The sequence below is a fragment of the Rhinoderma darwinii genome, chromosome 13 (assembly GCF_050947455.1).
Source record: "Rhinoderma darwinii isolate aRhiDar2 chromosome 13, aRhiDar2.hap1, whole genome shotgun sequence".
NCBI lineage: Eukaryota > Metazoa > Chordata > Amphibia > Anura > Rhinodermatidae > Rhinoderma > Rhinoderma darwinii.
This window is the reverse complement of record NC_134699.1, coordinates 48393851-48411172: the sequence shown is the minus strand read 5'-3', so window position 1 is coordinate 48411172 and position 17322 is coordinate 48393851. Positions and strand designations below refer to the sequence as shown.

The following is a 17322-nucleotide window of genomic DNA, read 5'->3' as shown; positions in this document are numbered from 1 at the left end:
CGTCAGTCCCGCGGACCCGACTGATTCAGGTCTTAGCGAACGATACAGCTGCTCTGTTTACAGAATACAAAGCAGCTGTATCTCAAAAAGTTAAAATTATTTGTAAAAAATATAATTTAAGAAGTTGCACTGAAGCACAAGTTTGTTTTTTTTTTTTTTTGTTTTTTTAAATTAAAAAAAATGGCAAATGTGTACATAGCCTTTAAGCACTGATATTGAGGCACAGGTCTCTACTGATGCTAATGTAGAAGGTCTGGAAGGATTTACTCAGCGGCATCATTGCATTCACCAGGGTGTATAAAAGTCCCCTTTTTTTTCTTTTTTGTACATGACTGCTAGAACTGAACTGATTTGTCCATGCCTAGTAACATTATATGCACACACATCTTTTTTTTTTCCCCCTCCCCCAGAAGCCTGAGGCTTTGCATGAGAAGAAGCCACAAAAAGGAGAAGACATTGGGATCCCAGTCAGTCAAACACACATTTTTTCTTGCAACAAGGACCATAATGGAGTTCAGCGTACACGGCCTCTCAGTGCAGGCCCTTCTCCAAAACTCGGCTGTAAAACGCAGTATGCCCCTTGTCTTTTGGACGATCCGTTGAATAGAATGAAAAAACCTCTTCACGCTAAGTTAAAGGCTTCTCATACCACAAGCATCACTAATGAGGCACTAATGCAGGAGGATTCTAAGCCAAACTGGAACAATGAGGATCTAGCTTTATCTTCTGTTGCTAAAACTGGAAATATTGAAACCCATGAAAGTAATAACAAGACCAAGCAAGAAGAGACGGAAAATGTAAAGCAACAAGACTCTCACATGAATGGTCAAGCTTCAACTCGGAGCCCCTCCGCAGTTGGTAACATAACTTCTCTATGTTGCTCTCCAAAAATGGGAGCTGAACAGCTAGGGACAAGCAATACCATGAAATCTAAATCGCCCACACTGGCCAGTGTATGTGAAGCTTTGACTACAATGTCACCACCACCTGCCAAAAAACTAGCTCTATCCGCTAAAAAGGTGAGTTTGTGACGCAATCCCGAAGGGCACATACCTTGTACAGTCAAACAATAATGACAGTAAGGTAGTCAAATTGTGATGTGCTGACCTATTGCTGGTGGCTGTGTCCGAAATTAGAATGAACCCACGGCCCAGTTTTTAACACACTGCTTTAAAGGGGTATCTCCATCTCAGACATTTATTGTATATCCTGTGGATATGACCTAAAGGTCTAAGATAGGAATACCCCTTTAAGGTTTTTAAAGGAGTTTTGTCATCACTTTATAGAGCATTGATAAGATGCGCTTTATAAAGTAATGTAGCGGTTGGTAACTCCTCTTCAGAGCCGGGTTAAAAGTGTGTGCGGTGTCCTGACTACGGAACCTTTCAGCCTGATTGGCCACGACACTTGTGTACCAAAAGGCATTGCAGGCACATGTGGTGTCTCCTTACCAGTGAGCACACTTTTGAACAGCGCTCCCTTTGGCCGTTGCAATAGCGTTTGTTTGTGTAATGAAGAGCACGTGTCTTCTAGATTGTTTTTAAAAGGGGTTTGTCTGCTGACAGATTCCCATTTAAATGCACAATATAATTGTTACATTGTGATTTAGATCACCGCAAATGTAGTGCCTCCTGCACTGATCACTCTCTCTGAATCCACTGATAGAATCCATATACACAAGTCGTACACTGAGACATCCGGCTACAGCTGCTGCATTTAGACGTCAATGGAGAGGGTAGGGGGAGGAGGACGCAGCTGCAGGGTGAGAGCATACAGTGGATTTACAGCAACACTGCTCAGTACTGCTATATAATGTCCTCCATGCAGCTCCTTCTGATGGTGGGCTGCAGAGATTTAAGGAGAGTAGGATCTCCTCTTTTCTTTGTGTGCAGTGTATGGGAGATCATAGCAGCTAGTCTCTGACCCTTCTGGAGCGGAGTTTAGGTAAAATTCATAATTCGGTGTATGAGAGCCTGCAGAGGGAAAAGCTCCTGAAAAATGCAGCTTACAAGTTATATAGTGGTCAGAAATAGTGTCATTCTTCATGTACACACACGACGGCTGATTCTAAAAGTTCACCTGAACCGATAGGTATGCTTAAAATAATTAGTAGTTGAGGCCAGGAATATCCCGTTTAATCCTATATTGCTTCTTAATATCCTCTTTATGTAATGTTTTATACTTTTTTTTTTACGTTTCCGAATCTTTTATTTTAATCGCATCAATTATGGGCTTTCTTGCTTTTGCTATGGCTGTGGTCTATCATTTCCATCTGTCGCGGTCCCTTCTCTTTTATCATCTATCCTTTATACGCATCCCTATACATATATATTTTATATTTATTTATGTGGCTTATAGAAGTATATATAAAATCTCTATTTTTCCCCTTCTTTTTCATTTGTTTTAATTTGCTTCAAACCTCCCTTTTTCTTTACACCACCAAGATTTTATTTATGTCAATAACTACAGGGCAGCATGCCGCAGAAGGGAAGCAAAAATGACGCCCACTCCCTTCCTCCCCACTCCATTACTGCTGGCTCCACTCATCCCATCTCTGTTTCCCCTGGTCCCACCGCAATCAAGCTTCTCCATATGCATCGGTAAGTAAAGCAATCTCATCTGTAAGAATGGATTTAATAGAAATGCCACTTCATGTTTTCATTCTTTTTTGATTAGTAAAAACTTTGGTATGTTATGCAGTTAGGATTCCGGTTTATTACCCTTTTAACACTTTATTTTTGAGCCAAGCGTTTTCTGGATACATAATTGTATAACTACAGCAGTATGTTGGCTATAAACAACGCCTCCGAATTCTCCTACCCGATCTAATTTAGTTAACACAATTGTTATTGAACATGGTGGGTTTGTGTGGGAATTTCTCAAATGGGCTGCATTGGCGTCTGAAATCCTGGTTCTTAGCAATCTTAGGGCTTATTCAGATGAATGTAGAGTACGTCCGTGTGACGGCCTTCAAAACAACGGCCGTCACACGGATGCATATATTTCAATGGGGCCGTTCACACAGTCGTTGTTTCAATGGACCACTTGAAGGGTCTGTTGAAATTCGAACTTGTCATATTTTGTTCAGTTTTCACGGATCCCTCCATAGACTCAAATCTCTGGGGATCCTTGAAACGGAACCCGCACGGGGCACCTGGATGTGAAAAAAACGACACCTTTTTGACGTCCGAGTTTCCCCACGTTCACGAGATTCTGGCCATGGGGAGCATTCAGCATGAACAGAAAGTGGGTATATAAAATGTCAAATCTATCAGGGCAGCTGATTTGGCACAAAATCTCCCAGAGAAGACCGATGTGTCTGATTTTATGCCAAAAGGAGGACACACACCACATGACTACAGAATTTTGTTGGTAGTCATGATACCTTTTCTTGTAGACATGTAATGCATCAGCTCTAAATTTTACTTCATATAAGAGATATGGCCAGTAAAGACTATGGTCCATACAGTCATAGGCATGAATTAATGTTCAGTGTATTCAACAAAGCTGCTGGTAATGATAGTTTGGCTGCTTTTGCTCTTTAGTAAGGCCTAGTCCACATCTGCGTTGGAGGCTCTGTTAGGGGCCTTCGTTGCAGATCCCGCCTAAAATATCGGAAACAATAGCGCAGCATGCTGTACTATTGTTTCTGGTAAAACCGCAGACACCCTGACGGAACCCATTAAAGTCAATGGGTTCTGTTGGGTGTCTGTGGTGCGACGGAACAGACACTTTCGGTTATTCCGTTCTGTTCCTCTGATGCAACAACGGAATGACCAGCACAGGTGTGAACATAGCTTAAAGAGGCTCTGTCACCAGATTTTGCAAGCCCTATCTGCTATTGCAGCAGATAGGCGCTGCAATGTAGATTACAGTAACGTTTTTATTTTTAAAAAACGAGCATTTTTGGCCAAGTTATGACCATTTTCGTATTTATGCAAATGAGGCTTGCAAAAGTACAACTGGGCGTGTATTATGTGCGTACATCGGGGCGTGTTTACTACTTTTACTAGCTGGGCGTTCTGATGAGAAGTATCATCCACTTCTCTTCAGAACGCCCAGCTTCTGGCAGTGCAGATCTGTGACGTCACTCACAGGTCCTGCATCGTGTCGGCACCAGAGGCTACAGATGATTCTGCAGTAGCATCAGCATTTGCAGGTAAGTAGCTACATCGACTTACCTGCAAACGCCGATGCTGCTGCAGAATCATCTGTAGCCTCTGGTGCCGATGTGTCCTCGCTCGTCTGACATGATGAAGGACCTGTGAGTGACGACACAGCGTGATCTCTGGAGAACACGGCTATGTCTGCACTGCCAGAAGCTGGGCGTTGTGAAGAGAAGTGGATGATACTTCTATACACAACGCCCAGCTAGTAAAAGTAGTAAACACGCCCCGATGTACGCACATAATACACGCCCAGTTGTACTTTTACTTTTCAACACGCCCAGTTGTACTTTTGCAAGCCTCATTTGCATAAATACGAAAATGGTCATAACTTGGCCAAAAATGCTCGTTTTTTTAAAATAAAAACGTTACTGTAATCTACATTGCAGCGCCGATCTGCTGCAATAGCAGATAGGGGTTGCAAAATCTGGTGACAGAGCCTCTTTAAGGCTTGATGGGTAAAAGGATTTAAAGGGGTTGTCAGACGACAGAAAATGTTCCTAATTGGTTGGGAAATGTGAAATGGAGACGCTTACGAATATACTTTCACTTTCGAATCTGCAAGGAAGTCCAGATTTCCCTGCCCCCTGTGATGTGGTCCCGGAAATGGAGCTTCTTACCTTAGCTGTGTTGTGCCGACACAGCTTTAGGATGCAGGAAGCTCCGCCCATCCTCCCTGTGTGTCGGGGACATGATGAAGGGTCTGGCTGCCTGGCTCAGTTCATTCGATAAGCCAGCCCCTTCTCTGTCACGCCTAATACACAGTAGCTCTATGTCCAGTTTGTAATTGTTCCTTTTCTTCCCTTTCTCCTTATCTGTAAGCTCCTTTACCCCCCCCCCCCATCCCCCCAGTCAGTCAGAAAGGAGTTATCTGCTTTCAGTGTGATCCATACACAGCAATAATAATTAAGACCGCTCAAACTGAAAGCCGATATCTCTGTGCCGACAGTCAATGGGGGTAAGTGAGCATACAGATAAGGAGATCGGAAAAGGTACAAATGCAGACTGGACATAAAGCTACTGTGTATTAGCTGTGACCGGGGCTGAATTATCTAATGTACGGTGCCAGGCAGCCAGACCCTTCATCAGGTCACCGACACACACAGAGAGAGGGGCGAGCTCACTTCATCCTGAAGCGGTGTCGGAACGTCACTGCTAAGCGGAGAAGATCCACTTCCGGGACCACATTACAGGGCAGTGAAAACTGAACATCCTTGCAGTTTCGAATGTGAAAGTAGATCAGTAAGTGTCTTCATTTTACATTTCCTAACTGATTAGGAACATTTTCTGTCGTCTGACAACCCCTTTAAAGTCTTTCTTGTCTTCCAGGGAATCTTTTCAAGCTGGAGGCAACTTTCCTGGGATTTGTAGCAATACTTCTAAGCCAAAATCTGTTAAGTCCCATGGGAAGCATACACAGCACACTGTTGAATCATCCCAAAACTCCCCTCCACCTAGCCACCCTACGAGCCGCCTTTCTTTAAATAGTACGTCCTCACCAACCACGTCCTTTCAAGGCACTATAAGGGACAAATCTGTTGAAAAATCAGGTAACCACACCTCACATGAAGAAGACGAATACCAGTTGGAAGCACATATCGTAAACTGCAATGGAAACATTGGATTCAGTGAGGGAAGTAAGATTGTGAAGAAAAACAAGAAGAAAAAGAGGAAAGCCTTGGAAAATGAAATGAGGACGGAAAGTGTTCTATCTCACTTGGAGACACGGACAATAAAGAATCATGAATTAAAGGAAGGCAAAGTAAAACGCAAGAAATGTAGACCTTCACCGGGCGGCAAAAGTGCAGAACCTGTATCGGAAATGCTCAACCAAGGACAAACTTCACAAGAGACGATAGGCAAAAAAAAGAGGGAGAGTTTACAGTCTGGTCAGCATGTGGAGGATAATCGTCTGACACAATTCAACGGGTAAGAAGTAGAATTTTATTATTCCGTAATACGCTTTATCAGATGACTTCGCCTTTCACTGTAATATAATATTTTAAAACTGAAACCTAAGGGAAGGTGGGAAAAAAAATGTACGCAGACTGTTAGCCACATCAATCCGTCAAATTACCGCTGTCATTTTTGGCAGGTGGATTAGAGAAGCAGTAACCTAAATTGTTGCTATGAGCTGCTCGTCATTTTTTAATTATGCATTCGTTTTAATAAAAACTCCCCATTCCCCCAATTTGGTAACGCATAAATAGATTATGTAATTATGGTAAAAGTAAGAGGACGCTTGGCTGTTTGTCAGGACGCATGGGTGACCACCGCTCCATTGAAACTCCTCTTTACTGCACTACCACATTGAGGAGGAGTTTGAATGTTAAAGCTCGGGATCCCTGGTTTATTGATCAGTTCGGGTCCAAGCAGTTATTATGCTTCATGCACACGAAAGTGTTCGCCGGCCGGGTCCCGTCATTGATCCGTGGCTGTCCTATCTTTCCACAGATCGGAGAATCGGGTCAGTTTGCACGGACCCGATTCACCCGCTAAAGTGAATGGGTCCGTGAAAACGATCAGTCGTGTGCAACTGCACTTAGACTCCCATTAATCAGACATTTCTCACCTATCCTGTGGATAGGGGATAAATGCCCTTTGTGGAACTACCCCTTCCAGATACATGTAAAACCATTGCACTAGAACTTTGAAATTAGAAAATGTATTCATAAATATAGCATAAAAAATAAATTATAACCAGGCTTTTATAATTATTCGAATTTACTTTCTGACCTCCATCTTAGTACCACTGACAGTTCAAATGATGATATGCAAGTGGATTGTGTGGCTAAAAAAGCGAAGAAAAAGAAGCTGAAACTGAGCGAACAGGACAGCGTTACGATTGTGGAAACTGAATCGAGTGGTAGACAGAACCAGACGGCTCGGGAAGAAAAATCTGGTAAGATGACGTTACTTTAGATCCCTTTCAGTCTTTTGGGGATTTTTATTAACTCCTTAACGACCGCCCATTGTCTTTTGACGGCAGGCGGTGCAGGTATATCGTCTACAGTGACGTCTTTTGGCGTCGCTGTAGATGAGGCTGATGAGCGCTCCTCCTCTAAACAGGAGCTGTAACTTCCAACTCCTGAACTTAGAGGAGCTTGCTAAATACAGCTTGGGTCGGAAAACATTCGGACCCCAGCTGTTTAACCCTTTGATCGCCACGGTCCGTGGCATTGTCAAAGGGAACTCCCCTCTTTGATTGTGTCACCGGAAACCCTGTGATGTGATCAAAGACAGGGGAATCCCTCTGCAGTCAGCCCTGGGGACCTGGTAAAGAAAGGACCCCAGGGCTGTCTGTTCAGTTTGCCTGCTGTTAGGGCAGCACATAGTGCAGAAAACCTACAGTATTAGGCTCTGCCTCCTGGCGGGGCCTAATCTGCTTCCGTACTTGGCAGACCAGGAGGTCATTGTTAGGCTTCTGGTTGCCATAGCAGCCTTCACCCATTTTGCTGGAAACACTAGCTTTCCATGAGGTGTACTTACGACAAATGTTAGTAAGGGGTTAAGCTATTTACTCATAACAGTAGAACACGGGGTTTTCCGTGGTGACAGATTCTCTTTAACTATTTACATTTAAATCATTACACATATGAACATTGGATATGGGTAATTATGTCAACTCTGAAGGTTCCCATTCAATTACAAAAGCGGAGAGGGGTATAAGCCGCTGCCACATTTCTCTGGCAGCAGCATGTCTCCTGCGGGTACAATAGATCGGGCATGTTGAAATCGGCAGGGGTCGGACGACTTTCATCTAATGTGTATGAACACCCGAGGATCTGTTTATTTAACCTGGGAAACTAATCTATTGTTTCTTCCCGACTTAGATTCTGTGTTTGCATGGGATACACACATCAAAGACGGATATAAACGACCTAATTCCATTAATGGTGCTGAAAATAAATTTCGGCCAGCTTGGGATGGTACAAAGAATTCGTCTGTCGTCCAAGAACTGCTGAAAAATTCCAGAAATAAGGCATACGGGACAGAAGGTAAGATTTACTGGAAGTCAGAGGACTTGATTGATGTGGAGGATAGAAGGCACACAATGCAATAACTAAAAAAGGCTAGCAATTTATATTAACCCCTTTTCCGCTGCAGCCATTTTTTGGATTTTAATTTTCACTTTTTTTTTTCTCCCCACCTTTCAAGTCATAACGGTTTTGTTTTGATATGGCCGTATGAGGGCTTGTTTTTTGCAGGACAAGTTGTAGTTTTTCACAGCACCATTTATTGTACCATATAAAAAAATTCTTTGTGTGGTGGAATGGAAAACAGCGATTCCTCCATTGTTTTTTGGATTTCGTTTTTACGGTGTTCACGGAAATGACTGTTCTATCTAAAGGACTTAGTTTGTCCCACTAAACCACTTGACAGGGCTCCGTTTTTCAGTGACGTGGAGGAATACTAAGGCTGGGTTCACACGACCATGTTACGTCCGTAATGGACGGAACGTATTTCGGCCGCAAGTCCCGGACCGAACACAGTGCAGGGAGCCGAGCTCCTAGCATCATAGTTATGTACGACGCTAGGAGTCCCTGCCTCGCTGCGGGACAACTGTCCCGTACTGTAATCATGTTTTCACTATGGGACAGTAGTTCCACGGAGAGGCAGGGACTCCTGGCGTCGTACATAACTATGATACTAGGAGCCCGGCTCCCTGCAGTGTGTTTGGTCCGGGACTTGCGGCCAAAATACGTTCCGTCCTTTACGGACGTAATGTGCTCGTGTGAATCCAGCCTTGCGCAGATTGTGGCTGAAATTATTGACAAAACAGGTATGACATCACAAGCTGGTATGGGAAAAGAAACCTCAAGAAAGAAGACGATGTAGACTGTTTCAGAAAAAAGTAAAATCTGAGATTTTGGACCAACAGCACTAAGTAACACACAATCTCCGCATGGAGGAAAGGAACGCCACAAAATCACTAAAATCCAACAAAGACCTCATCATCAAACCAGCTGATAAAGAGGGGCTGTAGTAATTCTGAATACGTTCGACTACATCCAGGAGGCACACAGACAACTCTCAGACAAAAATACTACACCCAACCAAACAATACACAGATGTCCATATCATCATTAGTTTCAACGCTGTGTCAATGTACTGGACCTTATACCAGACAATCCCAGAATGGGAACATTCTATATGTTACATAAAATACATAGAGAAGGCAATCCTGGGAGACCAATCATTTCAGGAGATCCATAGATTATAGATGATCATAGATCTACAGATGATTACAAGGAGCAACCTTCTGGGGTACAAAAAAAAGGAAGACGACAGCAGGGTGCCCCTAGTGGTCATATACAACCCCCAAATGAACGTCTTGACGAAAATTGCTGCTGATCTCCAACCTATATTTAAGAAAGACCGTAAACTGAAGGAAATATTCCCAGATTTACCACTCCTTGCATACAAACAGCCACCAAACCTAAGGAATCTCCTGGTCAGAAGTCCCTCTCATCACCATCAGAGACCGGCATCTTTCCTTGCAACAGTAGAAAATGCAAGACCTGTACCAACATCTGGTCATCAAACACCATCCACATACCAAACACGCAGCAGGACTATAAAATCACTGGCACGTTCTCCTGTACATCCTCCAATGTCGTGTGCATGATCCTGTGTACAAGGTGCATAGATAAAGGAATCTACAATGGAGAAACTAAACAAAAATTACAAACCAGGATGAATCTTCACAGACATACAATAAAACAGGAGGTGGATACACCCGTGGGAAAACACTTCTCTGGACCTGATCACAGTTTGGCCGATTTAAAGGCCCGAATTCTGAAGGGTCATTTTAAGAACGACAGAGAAATCTGTGAATTCAAGCTGATGATAATGTTCTAGTCATTGACACAAGGCCTCAATCTAACACCAGGATTTATGAGCCACTACATGGACACACGTCACGTCCCCCATCAGACTGACTCCAGATCCCTTATCTCCTAAGTCATCACCCCTATAACCTCAGTTTTATTGCCCCGGCTTATCTTAATGATGTATCACCTCATGTACTAATTGTCTGTGTGTAACATCTTAAATGTGGTGCTCTATTCTAAGTCATTTGGAAACTTGCCTGAAGAAGTGTTCTCTGAAAGCTGCAGATAGTTTTTATAGTTAGCCAATAAGGTATCATACCTACTATACTTTTGTCTTTTTGGACACAAAAGTATTTAACATTACACGTGTCATATTTTGAAAGCCATAACTTTTTCTAATTTTCAGTTGTGCGGTATGAGGACTTATTTTTTCCGAGGCATGCTGTAGTTTCTATTCATACCATTTTGGGGTACTTGAAATTTTTGGTTGCCTCTTCTACAAAAAAATTGAATAAAAAGTGAAGCGATTCTGGCGTTTAACCCCCTTAACGCTCTGCGCAGTACCATGAGTCACGCTCAGCTAAGTAATAGTACATTGCTCTTTAAGCCAGCACCATTTCCTTTTCTTTCTTTTTTTTTTCTTTCCCCCCCCCCCCCCAACAAATGTAAGAGCTGTGATTGATAACTACTGACTTGGACTGAGAGAGTTTTTCCCCCAACGAGTGATCGTGGTGGTCTTCGACGTTTAACCCCTTAGATGCCGCGGTCAATAGCACAATCAGCACACCCGCGATGCGATTGTGCGGTGCCGATGGCTGCTATGGCAACCAGAGACCTAACAATGGCCTCCGGGTCTGCCATTTACCAAAGCCTGTTAGGCCCTGCCAGAGGCAGAACCAAATAGACTGCCTGTCAGTGTGAAACTGACTGGTATACTACACTGCAATACATAAGTACATTTGGTATCTGCGTAATCCTATGAACCCGCAGAATAAAGGAAATATATGGCATTTATAGCACCCGGTGAATGCCATAAAAATATAGCTCTCAAAAAAAAAAAAAACTGATGTAAAAGTTGCATTTACCCCAAAATGGTAACCATGAAAACTACAGGTTATCCCGCAAAAAATAAGACCTCACACTGCTCAGTAAAAACATAATAATTTATGGCTCTCCGAATATGGCGACACAAAAGGTATGGAGTATGTACCAGAAGGGGAATAACATTGGGCGCCATTTGTCAGTGCGACAATGGCCACACCTCTAATGATTATTATTTATTTACTGCATTATTATATCCCCTTATTATGCCCTGATGTACTCTGCCCAGATTACATATGCCCCCACATTATAAACTGAAATATTCGTAAAACTCCAAACTAAACTACTACCAATCTACGCTCCTAATGCTGCTCCCTCCTTTCTGAGACTTAGTGTGCCCAAACCGCAGCAAATGCCCACATATGCCATTTTAGTGAATGGGAATGACATATCAGTGGAAAATCCACTGCACATTAATTGCTAGTAAAAAAAAAACCTTTTGGGTCAAAATACTCATTGCACCTCTTAATATATGCTTTGAGAGGTATAGTTTCCAAAATGTGTTCACTTCTTGGGGGTTTGTTTTACTGTTTGACATCAGAGCCCTGCCATTGTGGGCCAATGCTTTGAAAACTCACCAAAATAGACCTTAAATGCGAATGGTGGTCATTCACTCCTGAGGCCTGCAATATGTCCAGGCAAGTGTTAAATGCCTTGAGGGGTGTAGTTTCCAAAATTGGACCATTTCTCGGGACTACCACTGTACTCTGGTTCCTCAGGGGCTTTGCAAATGTTACATGGTGCCGAACACCAATCCAGCAAAATCTGCACTTCAAAAGCCGAATTGCGCTCCTTCTCTTCTGAGCCCTGCCATTTACTCAAACAGCAGTTTAGGGTCACATATGGGGTATTGCCGTACTCAGGAGAAATCTAGTAACAAATTGTGTGGTGTTTTCGCTCCTAAATTTGATTTTCACAAGGGTTAATAGGAGAAAGAAAACTATTTTTGGAAATTCTAAAAAATTTTATGAAGTGTTCACTACACCCCTAGATAAATGCCCTGAGGGGTGAGGTTTCCAAAATTGAATCACTTCTCAAGCGTTTCATCTGTGCTGGTACCTCAGGGGCTCTGCAAATGCGACATCGCACTCAAAAACCAATCCAGCAAAATCTACATGCCAAATAGCGCTTCTATCATTCTGAGCCCTGCCGCGTATCCAAACAGCAATTTATGACCACATATGGGGTAAAAAATTTAGGTTTCAATTTTTACGGCCAAATACCAAGAAGTTGCTTTCAAATGTTGTGGGGCTTTTTCTTCTTTTCTTCTTTGTGGAAATTATTATTTTTTTCTAGCTAAAACGACATCTTATTGGAAAAAAATAAAATGTTTCATTTTCACTGCCAAATTCTTATAAAATCTCTGAAACACCTCAGGGGTTAAAATGCTCACAATACCCTTAGATGAATTCCTTGGGCAGTGTAGTTTCTAAAATTGTCTTTTTGGGGGTGTTTCCTATGTTCTTGCACCAGAAGACCTCTTCAAATCTGACACCGTGCCTAAAATATATCTCATTAAAAAGGAAGCCCCAAAATCCACTAGGAGCACCTTTGCTTCTGAGCCCATTAGCGCACTAGTGGGATATTTCTAAAAGCTGCAGAATCTGGGCAATAAATTGTGTTTCTCTGTTAACACTTGCTGTGTAAGAGAACAAAGTAGATTAAAATTAAATTTCTGCAAAAAATAAAAAATTATTTTGTAAACTTTACCTCCACCTTGCTTTAAATCCTGTGAAATGCCTAAAGGGTTAAGAAACCTTCTAAATGCTTTTTTAAATACTTTGATGGGTGCAGTTTTTAAAATGGGCTGATTTATGGGGGTTTCTAATATATGGACTCCCCTCAAAGCCACTTCCGAACTGGTCTCTAAATAGCTTTTAAAAATGTTCTTGACTATATGAAGAACGATGCCAACATAAAGTAGACCTATGGGAAATGTGAACTGGTAACTGTTTGTTAGACAGATATTTATCCCACACAAAATAGATACATTTAAATTTAGAAAAATGCTAATTTTTCAAAATTTTCTCTTAATTTTGGTGTTTTTCACAAACAAACACTGAATGTTTCGCCCAAATGTTACCACTAACATAACATACTATGTGTCACAAGAAAACAATATCAGAATCGCTTGGATAAATAAAAGCTTTGCAAAATTAAATTAGCTTCCCCCGTTTCTAACGGCTTAGATGCCGTGGTTGCTTTTGACCGTGTCATCTAAGGGGTTAAAGGATCGGGATCCTGCTCGTTACATTGAAGTGTGGGCTGTTTCAAACCGCCAACACGCTGAATTTACGAAGTGGGCTCTGCCCGTGAGCAAGCTCCGTACTCCACCACCTGACCTCAGCAGCATAAATACGGCGGATGTCAGGAAGGGGTTAAATGGAGTTTTCTAACTTTTGTAGCACAAGTGTTGACATGCTGGAGAATACCAGTGAATTTTCATTTTGTCGGAATACAATCATTAGTAGGTGTTCTGTTTTCTGTCACAGTGCGTACTTGGGATGGAGAAGAGTCTGCTGTAAACCATACAGATGAGGCAACATATAGCGCAGTTATAGATGAATGGGATGAAGACTTCGACAGAGGAAAGGTAATAAAGATGACTTGTTGAAACGAGCCGAAGCATAGTTTGAATTAAAATTGACTTTCATTTGTTTAAAGCCCTTAGAGAGGTTATCACATGACAATCAAGGAAGGACTGCTTTAACCCTTTCAGGACCAGACTCCTTTTCGTTTTTATGCTTTTGTTTTTTCCTCCCCGCCTTCAAAAGGTCATAACTTTTTTTTATTTTTTCATTGACCCGGCCATATGATGGCTTAATTTTTACGGGACAAGTAAGGGCCAGTTCACACAGTATTTTTACACGTTTTTTGATATGGAAAACGGCCAAAAATGCCTCCCGTTGAGTACATTAGATCGCTTTTGCCATAGACTGCAATATCGCAGTATTGCAGTCTATGGCAAAATCAGTGCATGGCTATTGAGACCTGCCACAGGCAGGTCTCAATAGCAATCTTCCTATAGCAGGGCTGGGAGCGTTCACAAGGCTGCTAGGGGAATACACCGGCTTGCGGGAGCCGGTGACCGCCCCCAAAGTGAAAGGGGCAGTGAAAACCGCTCAGATGCCGTGGTGGTCACATCTTGAAATTTTACTGATCGCAAGCATTGCCGCACGGTCCCTGCTGTGTAACACAGCAGAGACCCGGTGGCTATGGCGCCTACTCTGCTTCTGAGTGGGCGCCATATTTAAATAGCCTTTCCCGCAATAAATCTACAGATCAGTGACTGGAAAGGGTTAGTGTGATTCAAGCCTTACAGTAGGGTAAATCTAGTCATTTTATACCAGTTACATATAAATGGCTGATGTACTACATGGATAGGCCTGGTCACGACCCCCTTCTATGATCTTCACATTCCTTATGTAAAGGGGTTGTATCCACTATTTTACGTCACTATTTTATTTCTTTTTTTTCTTCATTTTTGTTTTTTCAGATTAAAAAGATCAAATTTCGACGCGACAGATGGAGAATCAAAAACGGTTTTCAATCTCTGCAGAACCGACGTAACTTCTGGTCAGTCACTCACTCCCGACAGTTCTCGAGGATGGCACACAAGTACTGATGGCAAATATGGAAGTTCATTTCCAACATTATCTCCCATACCAATTATCAGTTGCACAAAACGGAGTAATAAAATGTTGACATTTCGAGAGCTGCGTGTGATGTGTCCTGGCTCGATCTATAATTGTAAACACGTAACAGTTTCTGCTGTCCACAAACTTTACATTACATTGGCAAGAAAATAGCAATGAAAGCTTAATGACTGATGTGTGATAAGAACGCTAGGAAATGATGGCGATTTAGAGGAGTAATATTTCTAAGTCCCTGTAGACCAGGCACTAACCACACACTTTTCTCCATCATGCCATGCAGACTGTTAAGTCAAAGGCTGGGTTCACACTGCATTCCTTGTACGCCCAGCCTATAGGTTTGTATGAATCTGTATACCGTACAGTTGCATACATCTGCCATTGACTACCATTGGTAAAAAACATATACTGGGCGGATTATGTTTATTTTGCAGGATGTCCTTGCATTGGAAAGCATAATTGACTAAGCTTTCGAATACTATTATACTGACGTAATCATTAGATGTATGCCAAAAAGACTACAGAAACGCTTTACGAACATGCAGGTTTAACCCACCGAACATGGTGTGAATAGAGCCTAATACATCAGGTTTTTCATTTTTCTGATTGCTCTTTCATACTGATTCTGTCAATGACATGGTGGTCTGGTAAAGTTTTTAAATGTCAAGAAGTGTAAGTTGCGCATATACAGCTGTGATCTTTTCGATTTTTCTTTCACTACACATTTAAAGAGGCTCTGTCACCAGATTTTCAAACCCCTATCTCCTATTGCAGTAGATCGGCGCTGCAATGTAGATAACAGTAACGTTTTTTTCTTCAAAAACGAGCATTTTTGGCCAAGTTATGACCATTTTTATATTTATGCAAATGAGCCTTAAGTACAACTGGGCGTGTATTGTGTGCGTACAGCTGGGCGTTTTTACTTCTTTTACTAGCTGGGCGTTGTGAATAGAAGTGTATGATGCTGACGAATCAGCATCATCCACTTCTCTTCGTTAACACCCAGCTTCTTGCAGTGCACAGACACACAGCGTATTCTCGAGAAATCACGCTGTGACGTCACTTCCTGCCCCAGGTCCTGCATCGTGTCGGACGAGCGAGGACACATCGGCACCAGGCGACAGAGGCTACATCGACTTACCTGCAAACGCCGATGCTGCTGCAGAATGAACTGTAGCCTCTGGTGCCGATGTGTCCTCGCTCGTCCGACACGATGCAGGACCTGGGGCAGGAAGTGACGTCACAGCGTGATCTCTCGAGAACACGCTGTGTGTCTGTGCACTGCCAGAAGCTGGGTGTTAACGAAGAGAAGTGGATGATGCTGATTCGTCAGCATCATACACTTCTATTCACAACGCCCAGCTAGTAAAAGAAGTAAAAACGCCCAGATGTACACACACAATACACGCCCAGTTGTACATAAGAAAGCCTCATTTGCATAAATATAAAAATGGTCATAACTTGGTCAAAAATGCTCGTTTATTATCTACATTGCAGCGCCGATCTGCTGCAATAGGGGTTTGAAAATCTGGTGACAGAGCCTCTTTAACAACATCCAAATTTTGTTCCAGGGGCAATAGGCAAATTTGTAGCTTCTATAACAGAGTCTCACACTCTGAGGATAATGCATAATCAAATGGTAGCCATATACCCCTACCTTTTTAATCTCAGATTCTTTTTGCCCATTAGCTCAGTGTTTATAAGGAGCAGTGTCACATCTGTTCCCTGCTGCTTTAAATTATTTGAATCCTCATAGGTGTAGGTGAATCAACCTCAGTGCAGGTGAGCTCTTTTTTTAGGACGGGTATCTGGTAATTATGTTGGTCGTATTCTTTAATTCTTGTTTCATAGCTTGTATGGGCTCCTCACCTTTTATTTATAGAGGACAGATTTATTTATCGTTTTTTTACATTGGGGGACACAGACCATGGGTATATGCTGTTGCCACTAGTCATCATTCAGGTGCCCCCGACCCATAAGTTTTGGGGGTTCTACTCCAAACGTTTTGTCGTACCGAAAAAGGACCGCTCAGCTCAAGCGTCTTAATGTACATGTCAGGGTCCGCCATTTCCAGATGGAATCCCTTTGATTTTGTTATTGCTTCCATTCAACAGTGGGAGTTTCTTTCCTCAGCTGACATTAAGGAATGTTCTTGTTTGTCAGACACACCAGTGCTTTCTGCACTTTGCAGTGCTGTCCCATCATTTCCAATTTGTAGCTCTGCCTTTTGGCCTGGCTACGGCCCCAAGAGTCTTTACAAAAGTCCTTTTGGTCGTGATGGCGCTCCTTTCAATCAGCCGGGTGTCAGTCTCCCTGGACGACATATTATTCAAGTCTGCCTCCAGCGAGGACAATGAGATGGCGCTCTGGTTCACTCTGGACACCCTGTGTCGGGATGGGTGAATTGTCAACCGCTCCAAATCTCGCCAGTCTCCTTCCCAGGAGATTGTGTTGCTTTCGACACACTGTCTGCAAGACTATAGGTCTTTCGGCACGAGATTCGCTCATTGCCTTCACTCTGCCTCTGCATGAGGCTTCTTGAAACCATGTGGTCTCAATCGAGACAAT

At 42.6% G+C, this 17322-nt stretch overlaps 1 protein-coding gene across 2 annotated transcripts in view; it reads left to right on the top strand.

Annotated features, from left to right (window-relative positions):
* Positions 1–14816, top strand: part of USP36 (ubiquitin specific peptidase 36) — a 62796-nt gene extending 47980 nt beyond the window's left edge. For both annotated transcript variants that reach the window (XM_075845089.1, XM_075845090.1), the window contains 7 exons: positions 411–1019; positions 2470–2600; positions 5496–6095; positions 6914–7068; positions 8000–8164; positions 13594–13694; positions 14598–14816. In XM_075845089.1, coding sequence (XP_075701204.1) covers positions 411–1019; positions 2470–2600; positions 5496–6095; positions 6914–7068; positions 8000–8164; positions 13594–13694; positions 14598–14726 — 1890 coding nt within the window. In that variant the 3' untranslated portion in view covers positions 14727–14816. The remainder of the gene's footprint in view (positions 1–410; positions 1020–2469; positions 2601–5495; positions 6096–6913; positions 7069–7999; positions 8165–13593; positions 13695–14597) is intronic.
* Positions 14817–17322: the final 2506 nt, after the last annotated feature.